General features: G+C 44.9%; 2 protein-coding genes across 2 annotated transcripts; both read left to right on the top strand.

The window, feature by feature from the left end:
* The first annotated feature begins 6,803 nt into the window (after nt 1-6,803).
* Defb19 (defensin beta 19) lies at nt 6,804-14,451 on the top strand. Its single transcript, NM_001416773.1, has 2 exons — nt 6,804-6,906; nt 14,140-14,451. Exons 1-2 carry the CDS (start codon nt 6,849-6,851, stop codon nt 14,355-14,357), a joined length of 276 nt encoding a protein of 91 aa, NP_001403702.1. The 5' UTR covers nt 6,804-6,848; the 3' UTR covers nt 14,358-14,451.
* Nucleotides 14,452-19,279: 4,828 nt separating this feature from the next.
* Nucleotides 19,280-20,697, top strand: Defb21 (defensin beta 21). The gene is made up of 2 exons (NM_001037512.2): nt 19,280-19,371; nt 20,435-20,697. Exons 1-2 carry the CDS (start codon nt 19,314-19,316, stop codon nt 20,626-20,628), a joined length of 252 nt encoding a protein of 83 aa, NP_001032601.1. The 5' UTR covers nt 19,280-19,313; the 3' UTR covers nt 20,629-20,697.
* Nucleotides 20,698-21,109: the final 412 nt, after the last annotated feature.

The raw sequence follows: 21,109 nt of genomic DNA on the forward strand, positions 1-21,109 counted from the left end.
GTAGGCTAGAACCATTTTCCTAGCCATTGTAACTAGTGCAGCTATAAAGCTAGATGTGTTGGTTTAGACTCCTGTGTGTGTGTGTGTGTGTGTGTGTGTGTGTGTGTGTGTGTGTGTGTGTGTCCAAGAGTGGTACAGTTATCTTCATTGTCAGGTTGAATTTAAAGTCAAACCACTGAGTGTGTCTATGCAGATGTTTCCAGAAATGTGTAACTACGGAAAGTCTGGTCCTCCCATGGGGCCCCACACTGAATGAAAAAAAGGAAAGAGCTGAGGGGACTGCAGTCCCTGTGGCTTTCACAGAGGACCAAGGTTCTGCTTCCATCACCAACTGGAAGGCTCACAACCACCCATCGCCCCAGTTGCAGGGATCTGACAGGAGGGTAACCTCAGCTCCTCCAGTAGCAGGTGTGCAAGCAGTGATACTCACGTGCAGGCAAAGCACTCCTGCACGTAAAATAAGATAAATAAGCCTAAACTTTAAAACAGCAAGAAGGAGCAGGCAAAAAACACTTGTATACATTAAATAAAACAAATAAACCTAAATAAAAACGAACAAGCAAACGAGCAAGAGAGCTGTGTCCCAGCTCTCTTCTCTCTGCTTCTTGACTAGAGCTGCTTCTTGCTCCTGCCACCACCGTTTCCTCCTCGTGATGGAATCTACTCCCTCAAACCGTGAGCCAAAAAAGCCCCTCCTTTCTAAAATTGTTTCTGTCCTGTGTTTCCTCAGCAGTGAGAGAAGGAAGGGAGACATCTCCTCCCCGATCTCACAATGGCTACAGTGTCTATGTTCTTTCTCATGGATGGCAGGACACCAGTCCTTTCATTGGTCTTCATTTTATCTCTTTGCTTTGTTTGTTTGTTTGTTTGTTTGTTTGTTTGAGACAGTATCTCACTACATAGCCCTGGCTGGCCTAGAACTCACAATGCACCACCATGCCTAGCTGTCATTCAGTTTCTCGATGATAGCCATACAGTCAGATGGGCTCTCAAAGCAGGCTTAATTAGCATTTGTCCGATGGCCAAGGACATTGGAATCTTTTAAAATTATTTTTTGGCCATTATGTTTCTTCTTTTGAGAACTGCCTGTGTAGTTCCTTAGCCTTTTACTGATAGGGTGATGACAAGCCACCAAACTTCTACCTGCAGTGGATGGGAAAGGCTTGGTCTGTAGGTCACCCCTTCACTCTGACGATGTTTCTTTGGCCTTGCAGAACATTCTAAATCCATGTAATCCCCACTGCCAACGCTTGAGCTTATTACCTGAGCCACTGGAGTCCTTTCTGGAAAGCCCTCACCCGTCCCTACAACACTGAATGGTTGCCCAGGCTCCCATCCAGCAGTTTCAAAGTTTCAGGCCTACGGTGAGATCTTTGATTCACTGTGAGTAGTTTCTGTGCAGAGTGGGGATCTGCTCTAATTCTTCTGCAGGCGAGTCTCCAGCTTGCGTATTGTCAATTGTTAAGGAAGTTATTTGTTTTTGTTTTTCTTTTTCCTTTTTTGTTTTGTTCCAATGTGTTTCTGAAACCTTGGGTTTTGACAGACTTGGTGCATGTGGCAGTGCTGTCCTTTCTGGACGCTCTGAGCTCTGCTCTCTGTCTCTACGTCCTAAACAAAAGTCAGTGGTGTTCCCATGCACTAATGGTGGAGAACTGAAAGCTGGGTGTATTAGAGCATCCCTGACAGCGGAACCAGATGAGATCAGGATCCTCAGGTGAAGGAAGGGAAGGAGTACTCAGTTCCTGGAGACTCCATATTAGTAGACACCAGGGTAGTTTCCTAACAAGCGTTATCAATCCCAGCAGGATCTCCTTTCTTTTCTCCTTTTTCTTTCTTTCTTTCTTTCTTTCTTTCTTTCTTTCTTTCTTTCTTTCTTCCTTTCTCTCTCTCTTTCTTTCTTTCTCTCTTTCTTTCTTTATTTCTAGGATCTCACTCTGCAATCCAGGCTAGCCACACTTTTTTTTTCTTTTTTCTTTTTTTTTCGGAGCTGGGGACTGAACCCAGGGCCTTGCGCTTGCTAGGCAAGCGCTCTACCACTGAGCTAAATCCCCAGCCCCAAGGCTGGCCACACTTTACATCAGTCTTTCTGCCTCTGCCTCGAGCGTTATTGGGATCACAAGCATAATCCATCATACCTGCCTTCAGATTAAAAAAAAATTACCAAACTTTGTATGGAAAACAAGAGGACTTATAATAACCAAAAGATTATGAAAAAGAACAACAACGTTCGGGGACTCACACCACCAGGCTTCAGAGCTTCAGGAGTTACAGCACCAAAGACCACAAGAAGATCCACCTACAAATGGGTGGCACACAGGATAGATAGGAGAAAACGAAGGGGCCCCTGGAGGAAGCAACAGGCAAACCCAGGGATTTCATCGCCTGGTTTCCCACAGTTCCCCTTCTACACCCACGGCGAAGTTTCAGAAGTTACGAAACTAAATGTTGGAGGTGTTTCATTAACTAGAGGGGAAAGAAGCAGTACCAACTTAGAAACCTACAGAACCAAGACAAAGGGGAATACATTTTAAACAAAGTGATATGCGGCCAGGTTCTGAGCTCCCCCAAAGAAGGGGGAGGGGGAGTGGGTAAGGTGGGACAGAGGCTCCCTGAAACCAGTGGGAGTCCACTCACTGAGAAAAGAGGTAGATGTGGATACAGAAGAAGTTAGCTTTTCAACACTGACCAAAATATTTGATATAAACCAATAAAGAAGGCCTGGGGATTTAGCTCAGTGGTAGAGCGCTTACCTAGGAAGCGCAAGGCCCTGGGTTCGGTCCCCAGCTCCGGAAAAAAAAAGAACCAAAAAAAAAAAAAAAAAAAAAAAAGAAGGAAAGATTCAACTAGGCTCACAACTCCAGAGAATTTGGTGCATGGTTGCTTGGCCCAGAGTTGCTTGGCAAGATTCTCACGGTATTGGGAAAATGTGGCCGAGAAGCTCCCACCTGCTGGACAGGAAGCAGAGAGAAAGGGGAACCACTGGAGTGGCACTGGCTTCCTCTGTTTTCTCTCCTATTCCATCCAGGTTCCCAGGTCAGCGCTGCCCACAGGCAGGTTGGATCTTCCTGATTAACTAATCTTCTCTGGAAATGTCACAGACACAGAGATGAGCCTTATGAATCTCTTTGGTGATGCTAAATCCCACCATGCTGATAAGATTATCCTTCTCCCAGAGTTAGTCATGGTTCACTCCCTGGAAATCTGTTACCTGATTTTCAGGTAGAGAGAAACCGAGGCCATGTATCAGCAGCCTACATCAACTTATCATCCACAGGGAAAAAAAGAAAAAAGAACAATTTCCAGGCCCCAACCCCACAAGCTTAAGGTCCCTGTTGCCTCTGTTGATGTCTAACTGCAACCTCAGGAGAGGCCATAGCCAGAATCACCAAACCCAGATATGTCTCAGTCCCTGAACCATAGGAACTGAGAGAGATGTGAGTGTCTGCTGCCCCATTAAGTCACCAAGATATTGATATTGGTTGTAAGGTAACAGCAGAGAGGACAGGAAGATAGCTCAGTTGCTAAGGCGCTTGTCTTTGTAAGCATAGGGACCTGAGTTCAAGTCCCAGAACACGCATTAGAAAAGAGCCAGGTGTCGTGCCATGCCTTTCTTATGCTAGTGCTGGAGAGGCCACAATAGGGGGCTATCCCAGGGGCTTGCTGGCCAGCTAAGCTGGGTCAACGAGAGAGTCGCTGTCTCAAAAAACAAAGGGGATAGCATTCCTGAGAAACAGAACCTGAGACTGGCCTCTGCAACACACACATATACACATGGTACACATGCTACACACATGATAAAGAGATGAGCTCAATGAGAAATTAAATTTAACAAAATAGTAGCAGACGCTTAACATGCTTGTCACAACCCAGGCATCAGGAGTCTCAGCTTGATAGGACGTCGTGCAGGTAAAGGCTGGACCTGGTAATTCACCCTCATAACTCCGAGAAAGGAATCCAGCAAAGAGGAGGACACAAGATGCAGGTAGGGGTAGTGCCAGTGCACTTCTGGGTTCTGCGAATGCTTCTTTTGTGAGCTTGCCCCTTCGATCCGATAGACAGATATTAGCCACATGAGGTCACAGTAAGATCACTACTTGATCAACTGAAAGAAGGTGAAGCTCAATGAGGAAAGTATTGTCACATGTCACCGAGTACTCAAGAGCAAAGGACTTTAGGGCTCCCCAGATGGCAGACGAGGATTCAGAGCAGAGAAGGAATCCTCTCTGAGAAAGGAAGAGAAACAGTAGAGAGAATTGGAAACTGACAAGGGGGGAAGGGATGCTTCCTGAAACAAAGGCCCAGGGGAAACCAGTTTTGCTCAAAGAGGCTGTGGGGAAGTGTTGCTTTGGGAGGAGCCCGCTTTCTCTTTCAGAAAGGGTGTGTCACAGAAAGTATATCCATGTCCTAAACCTCTGATGACAGATGGCCATGGGTCTGAATTCGAGCCCTTTGCCCAGAGAGAGAGAGTAGGATCGGTGATCTGTTTTAGATGCTCCCGGTCCACCTTGCTTTGTATTTAGGTGCTTATCCCATGAGATATGCATGAGACCAAAGACGAGGAGACTCTCGCTCCATCGCCCTGGCCCTGTAGGATGAAGGGCCATCGGCCTCCACTTTTCCAGCTCAGCGTGAAAATTCCAGGATGAGTTAATTCGTCGTCCATCATAGCACCTGCGCTCCCTGGAATTTTAAGGAGCCATTGCCCCGTGGTTAGTGGCTCTCCTCAGGGCCACGGAGTGCAGACAGAGCCCATTTGTTCACTCCTACTGTGTCCTTGATGAGGCAAAACGAATAGAACCAGATGAAATGTTAGATGTTGGCACGGCAAAGACTCTCAAGGAAGTACAAATGGAGCGTAAGAAAAACCTAGAACTTAAAATAGTGCAATCAGTTTAAAAATCACATTAAAGGGGGAAAATAGATGCCAAGGATAGCTAAACAGATGGAGTCTAAAATAAATGGGAGAGAGGGCTCATAACAGCCAATGAATGACGAGGGGTGGAAACTGTTATCTTGGGGAAAGGCTCTTGCACTCCCTTGTGCTTTTATGTCCACAACTGAAGAAAGATGTGAATATTTAGATTGAAAGAGTTCACCAAATTCCAATTTTTTTAAAAAAGCACAAATATGACACCATTTTTTAAAGTGTCCATTCAGTAAGATACAACCTCAGGACTCTCCACTCATTCACACCAAAGAGGCAATGGGTCTCAGTCACTTTCCTGCTGCTCTAGCAAAACACCACAGCCCAGGCGGTTTGGGGAAGGGAGGGTTTGTTTGGGCTTATGGTTCCAGAGGGTTAGAGCCCATCACTAGCATGACAGGAAAGTGACACAGCAGGCCAGCATGGCAACTGAAGCTGGGAGCTGAGAGCTCACACCTTGATCCACAGACTGGGCAGAGAGTGAACTGGGGACGGTGTTGTGTGGCTTTGAAAACCTTAACACCCTTCTCCAGTGATGTATTTCCTCCAGCAAGACCATACCTCCTAAGCTTACCCAAACAGTCCTACCGACTACAACCTGAGTCTATATGGGACATCTTATTCAAACCGTCACAATTGTGTGCAATGAAAACTGCATAAAACATGGATGGTGAAGGTGAATTAATATTGTTAAAAGGTCCATAATACTGTATAAATGAGAGTGTGTGTCATAGGCTCACATGCTTAAACATTGAGTTTGTAGTAAAGAATGAAAGCTCTCAGCATCCTGCCTCAGATGTCTGCTCGCTGCCGGACCTCCCAGCCCACATAAACCATTCTTCCTCAAAGTTGCATTCAATATTTTTTTTATTACAGCAAGAGAAAAGTAATTAATACACTACCCAAAGTGGCCTACAGATTCAATGAATCCCCATCAAAATTCCAATGACATTGCTCACAGCAAAAAGAAAAAGCCAAAAGTTTATATGGGGACACACACACACACACACACACACACACACACACCAAGGCAAAAGTGGGAAGCTTCAAAACATGCTACTACCTCACTGCAAAATATGGTACAAAGGGGTTGCAGTCAAAAGAGCATAGATCCGGTATGAAAACAGCCCATGGAACTATGGGGCAGAACACAGAGCAGAGCAATAAGGCTCATCTCCAACAACATGACCAGAGATGTCTTCAACAGAGACCCTAAGAACACACCGGGGGGAGAGATTGGTCTCTTCAACCGTGATGGGAAATCACATGCAGAGAATAAAAAGCTGACCTCATGAAATGGAGAATAGAATCATCACCAGAAGTCATGGAGAACAGGGGGCAAGAGGAGCTGGAGAAAAGCTCCCCAAGGAAAGCGGTCACAAGGAAAGTAGTTACCATCACAGGAAGAGTGCACTCCAGGGTTCTATCACCTGACATTATATAAAAATATGTTCATTCATGTCATTAAAAGATTCTTTCACAAGGCACCTACAATTGACATCTCTAGCCCTAGAAACACAGTAAAGGGTCAACCTCTGCCCACAAAGAGTCTTCAGCTGACCCTTGTGCAAGGTCGCACGTGTTGATGTACAATGAGAGGCTATGAGCAGAGTCTCTCGACACACCATGCATGAAAGGAAGACTTCCTAGAGCGTGTGCCCTCTCTGTGTGTTTCCACGATGTCTTTAACTCTCTTCCATTCTTCTGCCCCTTGTCCAAGTACCTAGAACACTGTTTTGGGTAGCAAACAATCACTCATTGCTGTTGGCCAAGAACCCACACTCTTTGTATTTGTCTCTACGTCATTCATTCCTCACAGCTCACTCTCTGGACTCCAGCCCATGGAAGCAAATAAAACCTGAGTCTGGAGCCCAATCACAGAATGTTCTGGACCCTGGGATGTGCTAAGACCTTCTCAAAGATCATGAAATACTTGCTCCTGAATCTTTTGGTATTTTTTATCCTGTTCCAGCTGTTTCCAGGTAAACAGAACCAAGGAAAACGGACAAGGGAGTTTGGTTGGGGGCATTGCTTGCCGGTGGGGGCTCTGATACCTTCCGTCCATTGTGGGCAGGGTTCTCTGAGGCAGCTGAAACCTACTGGACTACTCGCCCTGAGTGGAATATTTGGAAGTAGATCCGGTCAGCATCCCTGGGGCTGTGGGGTTGGGCAGGTGTCTTGAGAAGCCCAGCTCTTTCCCCCTAGTATTTGCTTCAATGAATATCCCAATGATGCCTCTGGGCTATTTTTTCAGTCTCCACCGATGTACAATGAGAGGCTCTGAGCAAAGTCTCTCGACACACCATGCATGAAAGGAAGACTTCCTAGAGCGTGTGCCTTCTCTGTGTGTTTCCACGATGTCTTTAACTCTCTTCCATTCTTCTGCCCCTTGTCCAAGTACCTAGATTTTCCAGTCTCCACTGATGCTGAGTTCTGAAGCCTTTCTTAGATGTTAGGTCCTACTATTGCTTCCTACGAAGTCCCTGTTCTCCTGTTGTAAGATCAAAGTGTTCTGAGAGCGATCATGTGGAAGAAAATGTAGACCCGGCTGCTTTTTCTCAGCCATGCAAGACTGTTGCTTGCTTAGTGATTTACAATATAATCCTATAAATAAATGCTCTTAGTTTTGAAATTACTGTTTATACAGCTTGGATGGTTTTTAGAAAAGATATGATGCCTCTCTTTTGGTATGTGAAAACCTTTCCTTTATGCATATATAAGTCCACATAGATATGTATGTCAGTGCATTTTCATGTACTAAAAATGCAACTGCATTGTTTTTAAAGTGCTTATCTCAGCAGTATATATTCAACATCTTGGCTGGCACCTGCTTGGATGTTTCTAGAAGTCATATACTGTTCCATCACACGGATAACTGAAAGTGTATAAATCTATTCCCTACTGGGGTAAAGTTTTTCAGTCCTTTCACAAAACAAACAACAACTACAACTGGGTTTTGCACACTTGGATTAAGTTTTCTGTATAATTTTCCAGAGGTCCACTTGGTAGGTCAAGACTAATTTTATGATTTATGTTTTTGTGAGCACTTTTTCAGATTCTCCTCTGAGCATACATTTCTGGGGGAAGTCAATTCCTTTTTAGTGCAAAGGGTCTTTAGAAGATCTGAAAAGGCATCTGCCGTAAAACTTATAAAAAAGCTGACTGGAGAAAAGAAAGACTCTAAATTGGCCAGGCAAGGTCTTTTGTGCCACAGTGAGGTATATAACTACACTGCTGTTCACACATGGGGACTTAGGGAAGGTGGTCTCTAGCTTCTGAGATTGCAAGGCTTGTCACACAAAGATCTGTCCTGAAAATGAAGAGGAATTCAAATAAACAAGGAAGCTCTCCAGAAGGACATTGGGATTTAGGACATGTAAGATTGATCAACTATTTATTGGTCTACAGTTGAGCTGAAGCTAGAATAGAGGGTTATAGATATAACTCAAGGCCCTGAGTACAACCCATGATGACAGAGAGAGAGAGAGAAAGAGAGAGAGAGAGAGAGAGAGAGAGAGAGAGAGAGAGAGAGAGAGAGAGAGACCAGGCATCTCAAGAGTGAGAGCATGAATGTCTGAGTTGCCTGTAAAGTTTAGATATTTAACCTGGGCAGGGAAGAGACAGCCAAATCTAAGGGAAGAGAAAGGCAATTGGTATGAGTGCACTCTTAAGCTACCTGTGAAATTGAGTGGCAATAGTTTATAAGCTCCGACTGCCAGTGAGGTAGATGCTTCAAACCAGAGGAGAGAACCCTGGTCTATTTCACTGAACGTGGTAAATAGGAAAAAACACCCACAAAAATGGAAATTTCAAAAGTCTAAATAGACTTATAATAGTTGACTCATTAAATGAAAGCATCTATTCTCTTACAAGATAAAGATAACTCAAATAACGGGTTGAATAATAATAATAATAATAATAATAATAATAATAATAATAATAATAATAAAACAGACGCGTAAGCTGGAGAAATGGCTCAGGGCTTAAGAGCATTTGCTCTTACTCCAGGGGGCCTGAGTTCTAGTCTCAGCACCTACGTGAAATGGTTCACAGCTTCAGTTCTGGAGATCTGATGCCTCTGATTTTCACAGACATCTGTGCTCACATTCACATACCCACAGGCAGGCAGGCAGGCAGGCAGGCAGGCAGGCAGACAGACAGACAGACAGACAGACAGACAGATGCACGCACACACACACACACACACACACACACACACACACACAGAGTTAAAAATAAAAGTATATCTGCCAGCCATCGCAGTACATGTCTTTAATCCCAGAACTTGGGAGGCAGAGGTAGGCAGATCTGTGTGAGATCAAGGCCAGCTTGGTCTACATAGTAAGCTCCAGCCCAGGCTACTTAAAAAGACCTCGTCTTTCTCTTTTTTTAAATGACAGGTAAAATGGATAAAAAGATATGAAAATTTCAAAATAGTAAAGTACAATTTCAGGTAAATACAACCTAACAGAAACTTAGAATGGCAGTCATAGACAACGAGATGGTTCAGGGGAAATACATAAATAGTTAGCAGACGAGTTATACACAGGAGGAGGTAATCAAGCCACAGGACACATTGGTACTCGTAATTTCAGCTTCCACATCTTCAAGCTAGCAAGTGGCAATCCTCTTAGAGAAACAGATAATAGTACTCACAGTTCTCCAACCCATCCGAAAAAAAATATTTTCTAGTGCAAATGATCGATCCCAGCACGCAGTCCTCAACCCAGATCTTCACACTCAAGTCAGAAAACCATCCTGAGGGTCTGACCAGTGCACTTTAAAGTGTCAGCTGTCGAACATGAGTATAAATGACAAAAGTTCTTTATGATCCCCAAAATAGAACACGTTTTAGACCGATAAGAAAGCCTCACTAACGAATAGCAAGCCAATCATATTTGTCAACGTCAGTGGGTGAAATTAATCGTAACAGAGGCACAAAAACACATGTACTTAGAAAAGAGGAAAAATGTTACTAAATGAACCCTGTGCTAAAAAGCAAATCATATTCACTAACAAGCAAGACTCAAGGAGGGGGCAGCTGGGAAGGTGGCTCCCTGACCTTATCTAAGGAGAGCGCATTATCACAAAGCTACACAGCCAAGGCCATGGGAGGCTTTTGATTAAATTTTATCTCATCCGTTATTTATTTATTATTTATTTATTTACTTACTTACTTACTTACTTACTTACTTACTTTGCAATCTACCTTGAGGTATTAGAGGTCAGGACAAAAATACTTCGATGGGAGAGGAATATTATTAACTAGGAGAGGTCCCAAAGATCCTCTAAGTGCTAGCTGCATGTACAGAGTCTCTGTGATGGTCCGGCCAGCTGTGCACCAGTAACCGTACACAATTCTGGGAGTCTGTTATGCTTCTATTGAAAGTCAGTTGGGTTCGGTCCCCAGCTCCGAAAAAAAAAAGACAGAGAAAAAGAAAAAGAAAAAAAAGAAAGTCAGTTGGTTTTTGTTTTTTTTGGGGTGTTTTTTTGTTGTTTCGTTTTTTACTTTTGATGGTATCACAGTGACAGTCCAGCGTGCACTCAATAAACTATTATTGGTTTTTTTTTAAATCAACGTTCAGAGTTCAATACATGTATTTTTTTCTTTCTTTTCTTTCTTTCCTTTTTCTTTTTTGAGACAGGGTTTTTCTATGTAGACCAGGCTGGCCTTACAGAGGTCTGTCTGCTCTTGCCTCCTCAATGCTGGGATGAAAGGCACAGTATGTTCTAGATTTGTGCTTAGCATAATGACATAGATTTTTCTCTAACTGTTCCTTTTTACCTATTTTCCTCCTGATACTTAAATGGCATTTTTAATTAAAACTGTATGTGTTTCCTCTCAAATTAGGTAAGGCAATAAATTTGGAGGAAAGTAATTTTAAAATCAGTTCCTTGAGGATGTTACAGTATGTTTTGATCATATTTACTCTCCTAACTCCTTCCTGATCCCTACCCGCCCACCTTTGTGTCCTTCTTTCCCCCATCAATTTATTTATTTATTCACCTCACATCCTAATCGCAGTCCCCTATTCCTCTCCTCCCACTCCCACCCTCACAAATCCCTCTCCCAATAATCCCCTCCCCTTCTCAGAGACAGGGAAGGTTCCCTTGGGTCCCACCCTGCCCCGAGACATCTAATCTCAGCAGGACTAAGCACATCCTTTCCCGCTGAGGTCCAACCAGGCAGTCCAGTCAGGGGAAGGAGATCCAATGGCAGGCAGCAGGGTCAGAGACAGTCCCTGCTCCAATGGTTGGGTCCACATAAAGGCCAAGCTACACATCTACTACAAATGTGTAGGGGACCTAAGTCCAGCTCTTGCATGATCTTTGGTTGGTAGTTCAGTCTCTGTGATCCCCACTGGGGCCAGGTTAGTTTACTCTGTAGGTCTTCTTGTGTCCTTGACCCCTCCAGCTCACTCAATTCTCTGCCCATCCCCCCCACTCTTCCACAAGACTCTCCGAGCACCACCTGATGTTTGGCTGTGGGTCTCTTTATCTATTTCTACCCACTGCTAGATGAAGCCTCTCAGGAGACAGTCATGCCAGGTTCCGGTCTGCAAGCATAGCAGACTATCATTAATAGTGCCAGGGGTTGGCTCTCTCCCATCATGGATGGGTCTCAGGTTGGGGCGGTCATCTTTATCCCTGCACATCTTGTGTCCTCCTTTTATTTTTTTTTCCGGAGCTGGGGACCGAACCCAGGGCCTTGCGCTCGCTAGGCAAGGGCTCTACTGCTGAGCTAAATCCCCAACCCCCGTGTCCTCCTTTTAAAGACAGCATCTGCTATGTAGCCCTGGCTCAAGCCGTATCTGCAGAGGCAGTGAATAGAAGCCATTATTGGTTAGGTACTCAACTGAGTTCTCAGAGGTTAGTTTTCCAAACCCGGAATATCCTTAGCCATGAGGGGAAAAGAAACAACAACAACAACAACAACAACAACAAAACAAAAAACAAAACAAAAAAATGCTTTAGGATTCATCTCATCCAAGTCAGGACAGATGAACAAGGAGGTGGGAAAGGAAAAGCACTAAAGTGTTAGTGGGAAGCTACATTGTTGCAGCTGGCATGAAAATCAGTACAAAGATCCTCAAAAAACTCAAAATACACTTATCATATGACCCGGCTAAACCACTTCTGCACACATTCCTGAAGGACTGCAAAGTAGCGTTCTAAAGATGTCCGCACTGGGTGTTTAAGGCAGGGTTGTTCAAAACAGCCAGGGCTCAGCTAGATCTCCGTGAGAAGTAAGTAAAGGGTGCCGTACAAGTTATACACAACGGGCTCTGATCCAACCATTAAAGAGAATCAAGTTACATCCTTTTCCATGGTAAGGATCAGATGAAACAAGGTAAGTCATACAAAAAGGCTGGCCTCATGTGTTCTCGTTCACTTGTGGGTCTTAGATGCTTTAGAGACCCAGAAACTGTTTCTATTGATCAGTAGAAAGCTGAAGGGAGGCCAAAGCAAGGGAGGAGACTGGAGAGAGGAAAAGGAGGAAGTGGAATTAAGGAGAAGGAATGGGGGCGTTGAATACAGCCAAAGAACGCTATCACCATCAAAGACATCGCCAGTGTGACGTCAGCACTTCATGCAATGCGTACACGTCTATGACAAACCTCCATGACTCTGGGAGAACCTTTGTGGTTAACAATACAGCATCCAGACACAGCAAATGGAGAATGGTGATGGGTGTGTTTTCTGACTGATTGATTTCATTTTTCTTAATTAAAACATGTTTCATTAGAAAATCCATTTAGGTACACTTAATCAATGGGCAGATTTCTAAAAGAAAATGTAGACTTATTTGTTTTATTTTATGCATTTGGTTGTTTTACATGCATATATGGATGTGCACCACGTGAGTGCCTGGTGCCTGTGCAGAGGCCAGGAAAAGCATCAGATCCCGGGAACTAGACTTACAGACAGTTGTGAGTCACTGTGATGAGAACTAGTGCTTTTAAGCTAACAGCCATCTCCCCAGCGCAGCAACAGACACATTTTGACAGATGGGCTACCTTAGTCACAACTTCCGTGAGTCTTGGAGCACTAGAAGTGCCCAAATGTTTTCTGTAAGATTACCAGCAAGCCTTTCACAGACCGGTTTTTATCAGCGGCTCTTTAAGATGGGTGCCATCTATTGAGAACTGACTGTTGTGTAGAGAGTCTTCCAAAGATGCTGAAGGCTCCATTACAGCCCCTTGGTTCTCTCAGCCCCCACATCAGCACCAGCTACTGAACCATCAGAAGTGCTAATTTACACGTCCGTCCATTTCTGATTGGCTGAATCCAGAGCTCTGTATGAGTGGGTCCCAGAGATCTCTAATTTAATGAGCTGAATCCACAGAGCAGGTGGCAATGTGTTAAAATGGGGACCGATGCCTGCTTCTCTTCAGTTGTATTTCCGGGCTCTCCCAGGCTGATTTCGTTATATTGCCAGCTCGTTTTTGAAGCCACTTTACCAAGCTACGATTGATAGATGGGAGCTCTGTGTACTTAATGTATGCTAGTGGGTGGATTTGGAAGTGAATGTAGGATCGTTACCACAGTCTGTGCCTATCTTAGTTACTTATGTATTGCTGAGAAGAGATACCATGACTAAGGCAACTTATAGAAAAAAAAGAGTTTGTTGGGGGCTTACAGTTTCAGAGGGTGAGTCCATAAACATCCTGGGGAGAGCATGAGAGCAGGCAGGCTTGCATAGCGCTAGAACTAGAGTTGAGAGGTCTCCTGTTGAGACAACCATGAAAGGGAAGAGGCTGACTGAGAAAGGCATGGTTATTTCACACCTCAAAGCCCATGCCCACTGACACACCCCCTCCAACAAGACCACACCTCCTAGTCCTTCCCAAATAGTCCCACCAAGTGTGTGTGTGTGTATATGTGTGAGAGAGATTTTCAGTCGTTATGGTAACACAGTACCACCATAAGCCCACTCCTCACCTCTAAGATCTTCCGTCTTCCTGAAGCAAAGGTTATTAATACATTTCTGGCAACAATCATAAGGCCTGTGTCTTTGGGACTAATAACCCAGCCGGCATGGAGTTAAGTTAGCCTGTTGTGCACCTAATTTATTTACAAAATCCCACAGCTCCTTAACAAGTTATCCCAGTTCCTGTCAGCTAGTGAGTTCCTCTGGCATCAGTAGTAAGATCTCTGTGAGAACACAGAATGAGCTCTGGAATCTTTTTATAGCCTTTCTTCACTCTTGTCAGTCTACAGGTGCCGCAAATCTTGCTGGGTCATAAGAGGACACTGCAGAAAACACTGCAGATCCGGCGAGCGGGTGAAAAAGCCATGCAGCAACGGGGACTACTGCTGTATTGCAAAGAAGATAAACACTGTGCCACAGGCGCCCAAGAATGCGTTTAGTCGTAATTTCAGAGTACACTCCAGAACAGCGCCAGTGGCGGTCCTCAAGAACAGTACGTAGTAAGTTAGAGTTATGCTGAAAATGATTCGGTCCTCTACAGAGCAGAAGGTGCCAGCACAAGTGTCTCCCAAGTGTCCATTAAATCCATGACTTCCTCTCTGCCGTCTCTCATCTCTGTTCTCACGGGGTTACCGGCAGACACTGAGGTGTCAAAACACAGAACCAACCCGTGCTAAACATGCCGACAGATGGAAACCGGAAACTTTCAGCCCTCCATGGAAGTTTCCTCAAATATAAACACCAGACGATTTGGCTCAAGGCAAACAGTTTTCTATTACTTCTGGGCCTTCCCCCTGGTGTCCTACGTCTGTAGCTCCTTGTTCTCCACACAAGTGTCTGCCTTCAAAATGGCAGTAGGGGAACCACTGTGGATGCTTGTGTTAATTTGCCTTCTAGTTGGATGTAAGTAACTCCTTGGTGTGTTTTTGTTTGTTGTGTTACCGACAGCTACCAGGAACCTAAGAGGTCTTTTCAAAACATGGAAAATGCCTTTAGTTAGCTCACCCCGTATCACAAGCTTGCCTTTCATCCTAAACTCCAGTCTGATGTCCTGCCCGAGTGAGGATTCCTTCTGCCTGCCTTGCTTAAGAAAAATGGTTGGGAAATATCTCAGGGGCAGAACTCTTGCTCTCGCCTAGCCTGTGTGAGACTCTCTGTTCTGTACTCCCTCTCCCCTCCCCTTCCCTCTCCCCCTCTCCCACCTCCTCCTCCTGCCCCTCCCCTGAACTCCCCGTGTGTGTGTGTGTGTGTGTGTGTGTGTGTGTGTGTGTGTGTGTGTGTGAAAGAAAGATAGTGATGAGACATATAAATGTCCTTCATTCTCTTTAACAAATGATTCAGGAAAACTAGAGATAGATACAACGTAGACGTGATGTAAGACACAGATTACATAGATATTTATACAGATTCCTAAGACTGGAATTTGATCTTTGCCTCCCATCCCTTACAACGATCAACTCCGCACAGATTAAGCATCAACTTGAAACTACAAAATGACTGCAAGAAAGCACTGTGGGAAACCACAGTCACTAGTCTAAGACATTCTACTTCAAAGTTTACTCAAAATATCAGGAAACTGAAGCAAAAATAGACAGAAGGGATTCCATTAAGCTTGAGTGCTTCTGAACAGTCAAGGGAACAGCCAGAAACCTGAGGTGACAAGCGACAGAGAGGAGGGGTTTGCACTGTGTAGAGTAAGGAGATCAGTTCTCGGCATATAAAGTCTGAACTCTTTAGGAAGAAAACAGTGGATATGGCTTCTAGACTGGACAGGAGATTCAACAGAAATTTCTCTAAAGAACACACACAGTGGCCAGCAAGCATGTGGAGATGCCCCCAAGTCAGCCGAGAAACGCAAGTTAAAGTACACCGAGCTGTTGTTGGCGCCTGTTAAAATGGCTAATGTAAAAAAGAAAGGAGATATGAACAACAGAGGAGGGAGGGTAAGCTAACCCCTCACACTGCAAGTGGGAATCTAAGTTCGGATGGTCATTACAGGAAACAGCCAAACAGAAGGTGAGGGAGAGGCAGATTAAAAAAAAAACCCACAAAACTTAAAACTAAAAATCAAACTGCTGAGTGATCCGGCAATCCAACCGCTAATCTTTGTCCAGTGATTTAGAATCTGTGCTCTTCACTGAGAGGACGGCTTTTAGAAAACTGCTAAAGGCATTTGGTATTTTCCCCCCAACGGGCTCTGCAATGACTCAAGGTGAGTGCTTACGGGGAGAAAAGAGAATATAGCTAAGCATCAAGTCTCATTTCCCCAGAAGATGCCTGAAAAAGAGCTCCCAAAACCAGCAAAAAGTCAGGAGAGAGCGGCTATAGAGCCGAAAGGGACGGGCAGGGTTTAACAATTGTCAAGTTCAGTTCCACCTAATGCTAATATTATCTTTGTTGAATCATCATTACACCTGCTGATGAGCCCCTAAGCGCCCACTGAGGTGAAGCAGAACAGAAGCCAATGATGTCAGGATGTACATGTCACCCTCAGACTCTCCCTCCTTCCCTCCCTCCCTCTCTTCCTCCCTCCTACCATCTCTCCCTCTGTCACACACACATAATACACAACAACAACAACAACAACAACAACAACAATAATAATAATAATAATAGTGGTGGTGGTGGTGGTGGTGGTGGTGGTGGTGGTGGTAGTAGTAGTAGTAGTAGTAGTAGTAGTAGTAGTAGTAGTAGTAAATTAGTAAATATTTTAAACTATCACCAAAATAACCCCTCCAACAGACTCTAGAATCTGGCCTTGTATTTTGCAGGCCATGCTTAAAGAAGTTAGCATTCTCATCAATCTGACACGGAAGTCTGTCTTCCAAGGCTAGACTTGCCACCTTCCCTCTTAAGCATGCTGAGCTCTAACCAGCCCTGTGTACTATTGGGATGGGTCTCAAGAGAGTAGTTATCAATTTCCAAGGCTGATCTTAGGTAAGGCTGTCGTGAGGAAGGCTCACAGGCAAACTGGCTAGTTTCTGCACCATAAAGATCCCAAATTCTCCGATTTCATTTGATTCCACATATCCGTTGAGTATTCAGGCCTCACCCTTCATCAAAGCTTGGTTTTCAGGTGGTAAAACTGAGTTGTGTTAAGCTTGTGTTAAAGTTCTACAAACAGCAGAATTAGGAGTCCAGTGCTTGGGCTGGAGAGATGGCTCAGCGGTTAAGAGCACTGACTGCTCTTCCAGGGGTTCTGAGTTCAATTCCCAGCAACCACATGGTGGCTCACAACCATCTGTAATGGGATCTGATGCCCTCTTCTGGTGAGGACAGCGACAGTGTACTCACATATATAAAATAAATAAATCTTTTAAAAAAATTAAAAAAAAAAAAAGGAGTCCAGTGCTTTATGGACTGACCCAGCTCCAAATCCCACCAAACTGCACAACTAAACCTGAAGTCTGGTCGCTGGAGAGATCGTGCCGTGGTTAGGAGCACAGCTGCTCTTAAAAGAGACCACAGTTCCCAGAACCTGTGTCAGTCAGGTGGTCACCATTCCCTGGAAGTCCAGCTCCGGATCTTTCACCCTCTTCTGGCTTCCTCAGGTACTGCGTTCTTGTGTACAAACCCACATGCGGACACCCATACAAACAGGTAATAAGTAAAAATAAAAAAATCTTTTCGTTGAATCTGGAGTCTGATTTTAACAAGGGTGGTCCACGAAGTTACAGGAAATAAAAGACGTTCCTAAACCCCCAAGTGCTACTCTGCTGAGAGACCCCAGCCCCGATTTCCAGCACGTTCTGTGGATTCCACTGAATTCAAATAGTCTCTGTCTGAGGGTATCCTTTTCTACAGAAACCATTGAGGTGGCAGGATTAGGATTGGAATTCAAGCATTTGTTTCTGTGATTCAGTCTCAAGCCACCAAGGTGACAACTGGATTAATTATGTCACTGACTGCAACGAGTTACCTGCTTACCACTCCTCCGTTGGCAGGAAGCTCAGCACTGTCTTTAAAAACCAAGAGCAGCACGAACCCAGCCTTCACCTTCACAGCTTTATAGGTAAACACGGGGCCATAACGGAAGTGACTAAGGGATTGTGGGACTAGGCTACCTTGAATGGTAGACCAGTTGTCTGTGTCCTAAAGGCATATCTAGATGCTGGGGTCTTTGCAGATAATGCCCAGCTCCCCCAGTGCCCCATGGTACCCTCGTCAACAGTGACATCCTAGGTTACTCTGAATGCCTTTGACTGGGAGCATCTTTGAGAACAGTGGGTAACTTTGTTAAGCTGTCTGTTGGAACCGCACCATACACTGAATTCCCCACACTCTACTGCAGGTCAGCCCTGTTATCAAGTCACTTTCTCTGTTGGAACAGTGGTTAGCACTTGGGTTTCTATATGGATGCATGTGGGATGATGTCACAGGTGAGGCGGGTACAAGATAGACTGAGGCCTGTCATTGGATGAGAAGGAAGGATGGGCGGGAGAAAAGTTTGAAGGAAGAGGAGGAGACAGGAATGGAAGAGGAGGGGGGACGAGAATAGCCTCGGGACAATGTGGAAGCTGATGTTATGATTCCACGCTGCACCTTTACAGGTTGTTGTGAATGTTCTTAAGGGATGGGTGTGTACAGGTCTATGTGGGCAATTATAGGTTATCAATTGGATCAGAGGTTATTGTGTTGTGTGCTCTTTCATGTGCAGATTTAAGTGTAAGGAAGTGTGGGGCGGCTGGTCTGGGCCACCACGGAATTGGGATGTGTGCTTCTGGCAAGATATCTATCTACCAGATATCTTGGGGCACTGCGGTGTAGACCTAGTGGGGATAAAAGATACCAATTTTTTTTTTTTTATAATTTTGCAACAACAGATGCGTTCGTTTTGTCCCCATCAGCCTTCGCTGAGCTGATGCTTCGTGCCTCGGGGGCTTTCCAATAGCAACCTCGTGGTCTATGTAGAGAGATACTGATAAGGAGAGATAGGGAGTTGGTGCTCCAGACACAGTTTCTCTGTGTAGCCCTGGCTGTTGTAGAACTGTCTTTTGTAGAGCAGGATGGCCTCAAACTCAGAGATCTGCCTGCCTTTACCTCCAGAGAGCTGGGACTAAAGGCTTGTACTAGCACCGCCTGGCTGGAGGAGAGATCTTGAGAGTAGACTAGTCTGGAGTGAGGGGGTCTGTGAGAAAGGGGTGGAGCCCTGCCAAGAGGCCTGGAGAATCAAGGGACGGAGTCCTAATGTGAGTTTTCCCTCTCTGAACTCCCAAACATGTCCTCCAGGCCTGTGACTTACAAGTTTTGCCCGTGCTCCCAGGGACTGTTTCAGACACTCAGTACACACACCAGCCAACAGGCTGATGTTTTGCTTGGTTACCCTTTTATATCTCTCTCTGGCTCAATGCACATCCCTCTGCCCACACTACAGAAAGGCCGATAAAACTCTTGGCCAGATTCATACTGTACCTGCGTTCCGGATACCTGGATCTACTGTCCTACCTCCCACGAACCATGAGGCTTCTGCTGATGGCTCTTCCTCTGCTTGCTCTTCTACCCCAAGTGATCCCAGGTAACAGAACCATGGGAAATTACCAAAATGAAGGTCCGGTAGGCCCTGGACTGTGTGGCTCCTCTCCCTAACACACCAGCACCATTTTTCTCACTGAGACTGCATCTCTGACAAGGATTGGACAGAGGTGGGCCATGTTCACACAGCCAGAGTTCTCCCTTGCTCCCGTTTCCACCTAAGGAACAAGGTCAGACTTTCAGCCCTGCCTGCTCTCTTTCCGGCTGGTGCAGCTCCTGAGAACATCTCACAAAGTCCACAGCCCTATGACCTCTTGGATTTTTAAGTCTTGCTACCACTCTCAAGGAGGTCCTTTGTCTCCTCATGTTCTGGAATTTGGCGAATGAAATAATTTGTCTGCAGGATGGTCACATGAATGACAGAACCAGCTGTTTTTCTCCTGTGGACTCTGAAAGTCTAGGGTTTGAAAACCATTGCTTTTTAAAGGGTACCCAAAAGCATGACTAAAAACCCTGACGCTCGGGGCTGGGGATTTAGCTCAGTGGTAGAGCGCTTACCTAGGAAGCGCAAGGCCCTGGGTTCGGTCCCCAGCTCCGAAAAAAAGAACCAAAAAAAAAAAAAAAAAAAAAAAAGGAAAAAAAAAAAAACCCTGACGCTCTTGTTCTAGAAAACCTACCTCCTCAAACCATAGTCATGAGGTGGACTTCCTCCTTATCTAGTTGTTTACATTTATTCATTTATTTACTTTTGCTTGGGGGAAGGGAGGAGAGCACATATGCGTGTGACACAGTGCGCGCACACAGTCAGAGAAACAAACTGTGGAAGTCTGTCCTCTCCCTCCATTGATAGTGTCTTGGGGTCAACTCAGGTCTACCAGGCTAAATAGCAAGAGCCCCGGGTGAGTTTCTTGATGTGGGTAGCTTGTCACAGGTCTGGGGAGCTTTGTAGTGACTCTGGAGAAGCATGGAATTATCAAGCTATCGCTAGGAAGGAGCCTAACGGCCGTGCCTCTTACATTGGTCCCAGTATTATTTGTGGAATGCCAGGCTCATAGCCATTTTATAGCAGTAACTTAAAATCGTTGGTCTCTCCTTTGGTTATTTAGACTATAGTGCTGAGAAAAGATGCTTGAATAGATTGGGGCACTGCAAGAGAAAATGCAAAGCCGGGGAAATGGTCATGGAAACATGCAAATATTTCCAAGTCTGCTGCGTTCTGGACGACAACGACTACAAACAAAAGGCTTCCATCACGCGGACCATGGAGAAAACCTCTACAATAGAGTACAATCTGTCCTAAGACTTCACGGATGGACTTGACATAATATAGTTGATGGAAAGATAATTAATAAATAAATAAATAAATAAATAAATAAATAAATAAAAACCTGAGAGGTGGGTAGAGAGCCCTGTCCCTGAGGTTTATGATAGTTCCTGACTCATCAGATGTCACTCGCTCCTGTCCCAAGAATGATGGACGAAGTCATGGAAAGCACAGAGACGCCCACAATGCACAGCCACCATCATGATTGTGTAACTCTCGATAAAATCTACTGTGTAAACCAAACCAATGTTTCCAGTGGCAAAGTCTTCCGTGCTCTTGAAATGTCACCTGATCACTGCGGACCCTGTGTTCCTTATTTGCTGGTGAGCTGTGTTGGGGCTGAAGTGCTCGAGGAAAAATTCATTTCCGCACTGCATTTCTCTCTGTCCTACTGTCTTTCCGACGAGGGTTTGGGGAAACCAGAGTGTTCTTTTGTGTTAGTTTCCCTTCAGATGAA

The sequence above is a fragment of the Rattus norvegicus genome, chromosome 3 (assembly GCF_036323735.1).
Source record: "Rattus norvegicus strain BN/NHsdMcwi chromosome 3, GRCr8, whole genome shotgun sequence".
Lineage (NCBI taxonomy): Eukaryota > Metazoa > Chordata > Mammalia > Rodentia > Muridae > Rattus > Rattus norvegicus.

Excerpts from the sequence above, each read along its gene's own strand:
- Defb19 (NM_001416773.1), top strand. The coding sequence starts at position 6,849 with ATGAAATACTTGCTCCTGAATCTTTTGGTATTTTTTATCCTGTTCCAG. Across the intron at positions 6,907-14,139 it reads CCTGTTCCAGCTGTTTCCAG|TCTACAGGTGCCGCAAATCT; the intron begins GTAAACAGAACC and ends CACTCTTGTCAG.
- Defb21 (NM_001037512.2), top strand. The coding sequence starts at position 19,314 with ATGAGGCTTCTGCTGATGGCTCTTCCTCTGCTTGCTCTTCTACCCCAA. Across the intron at positions 19,372-20,434 it reads TCTACCCCAAGTGATCCCAG|ACTATAGTGCTGAGAAAAGA; the intron begins GTAACAGAACCA and ends TTGGTTATTTAG.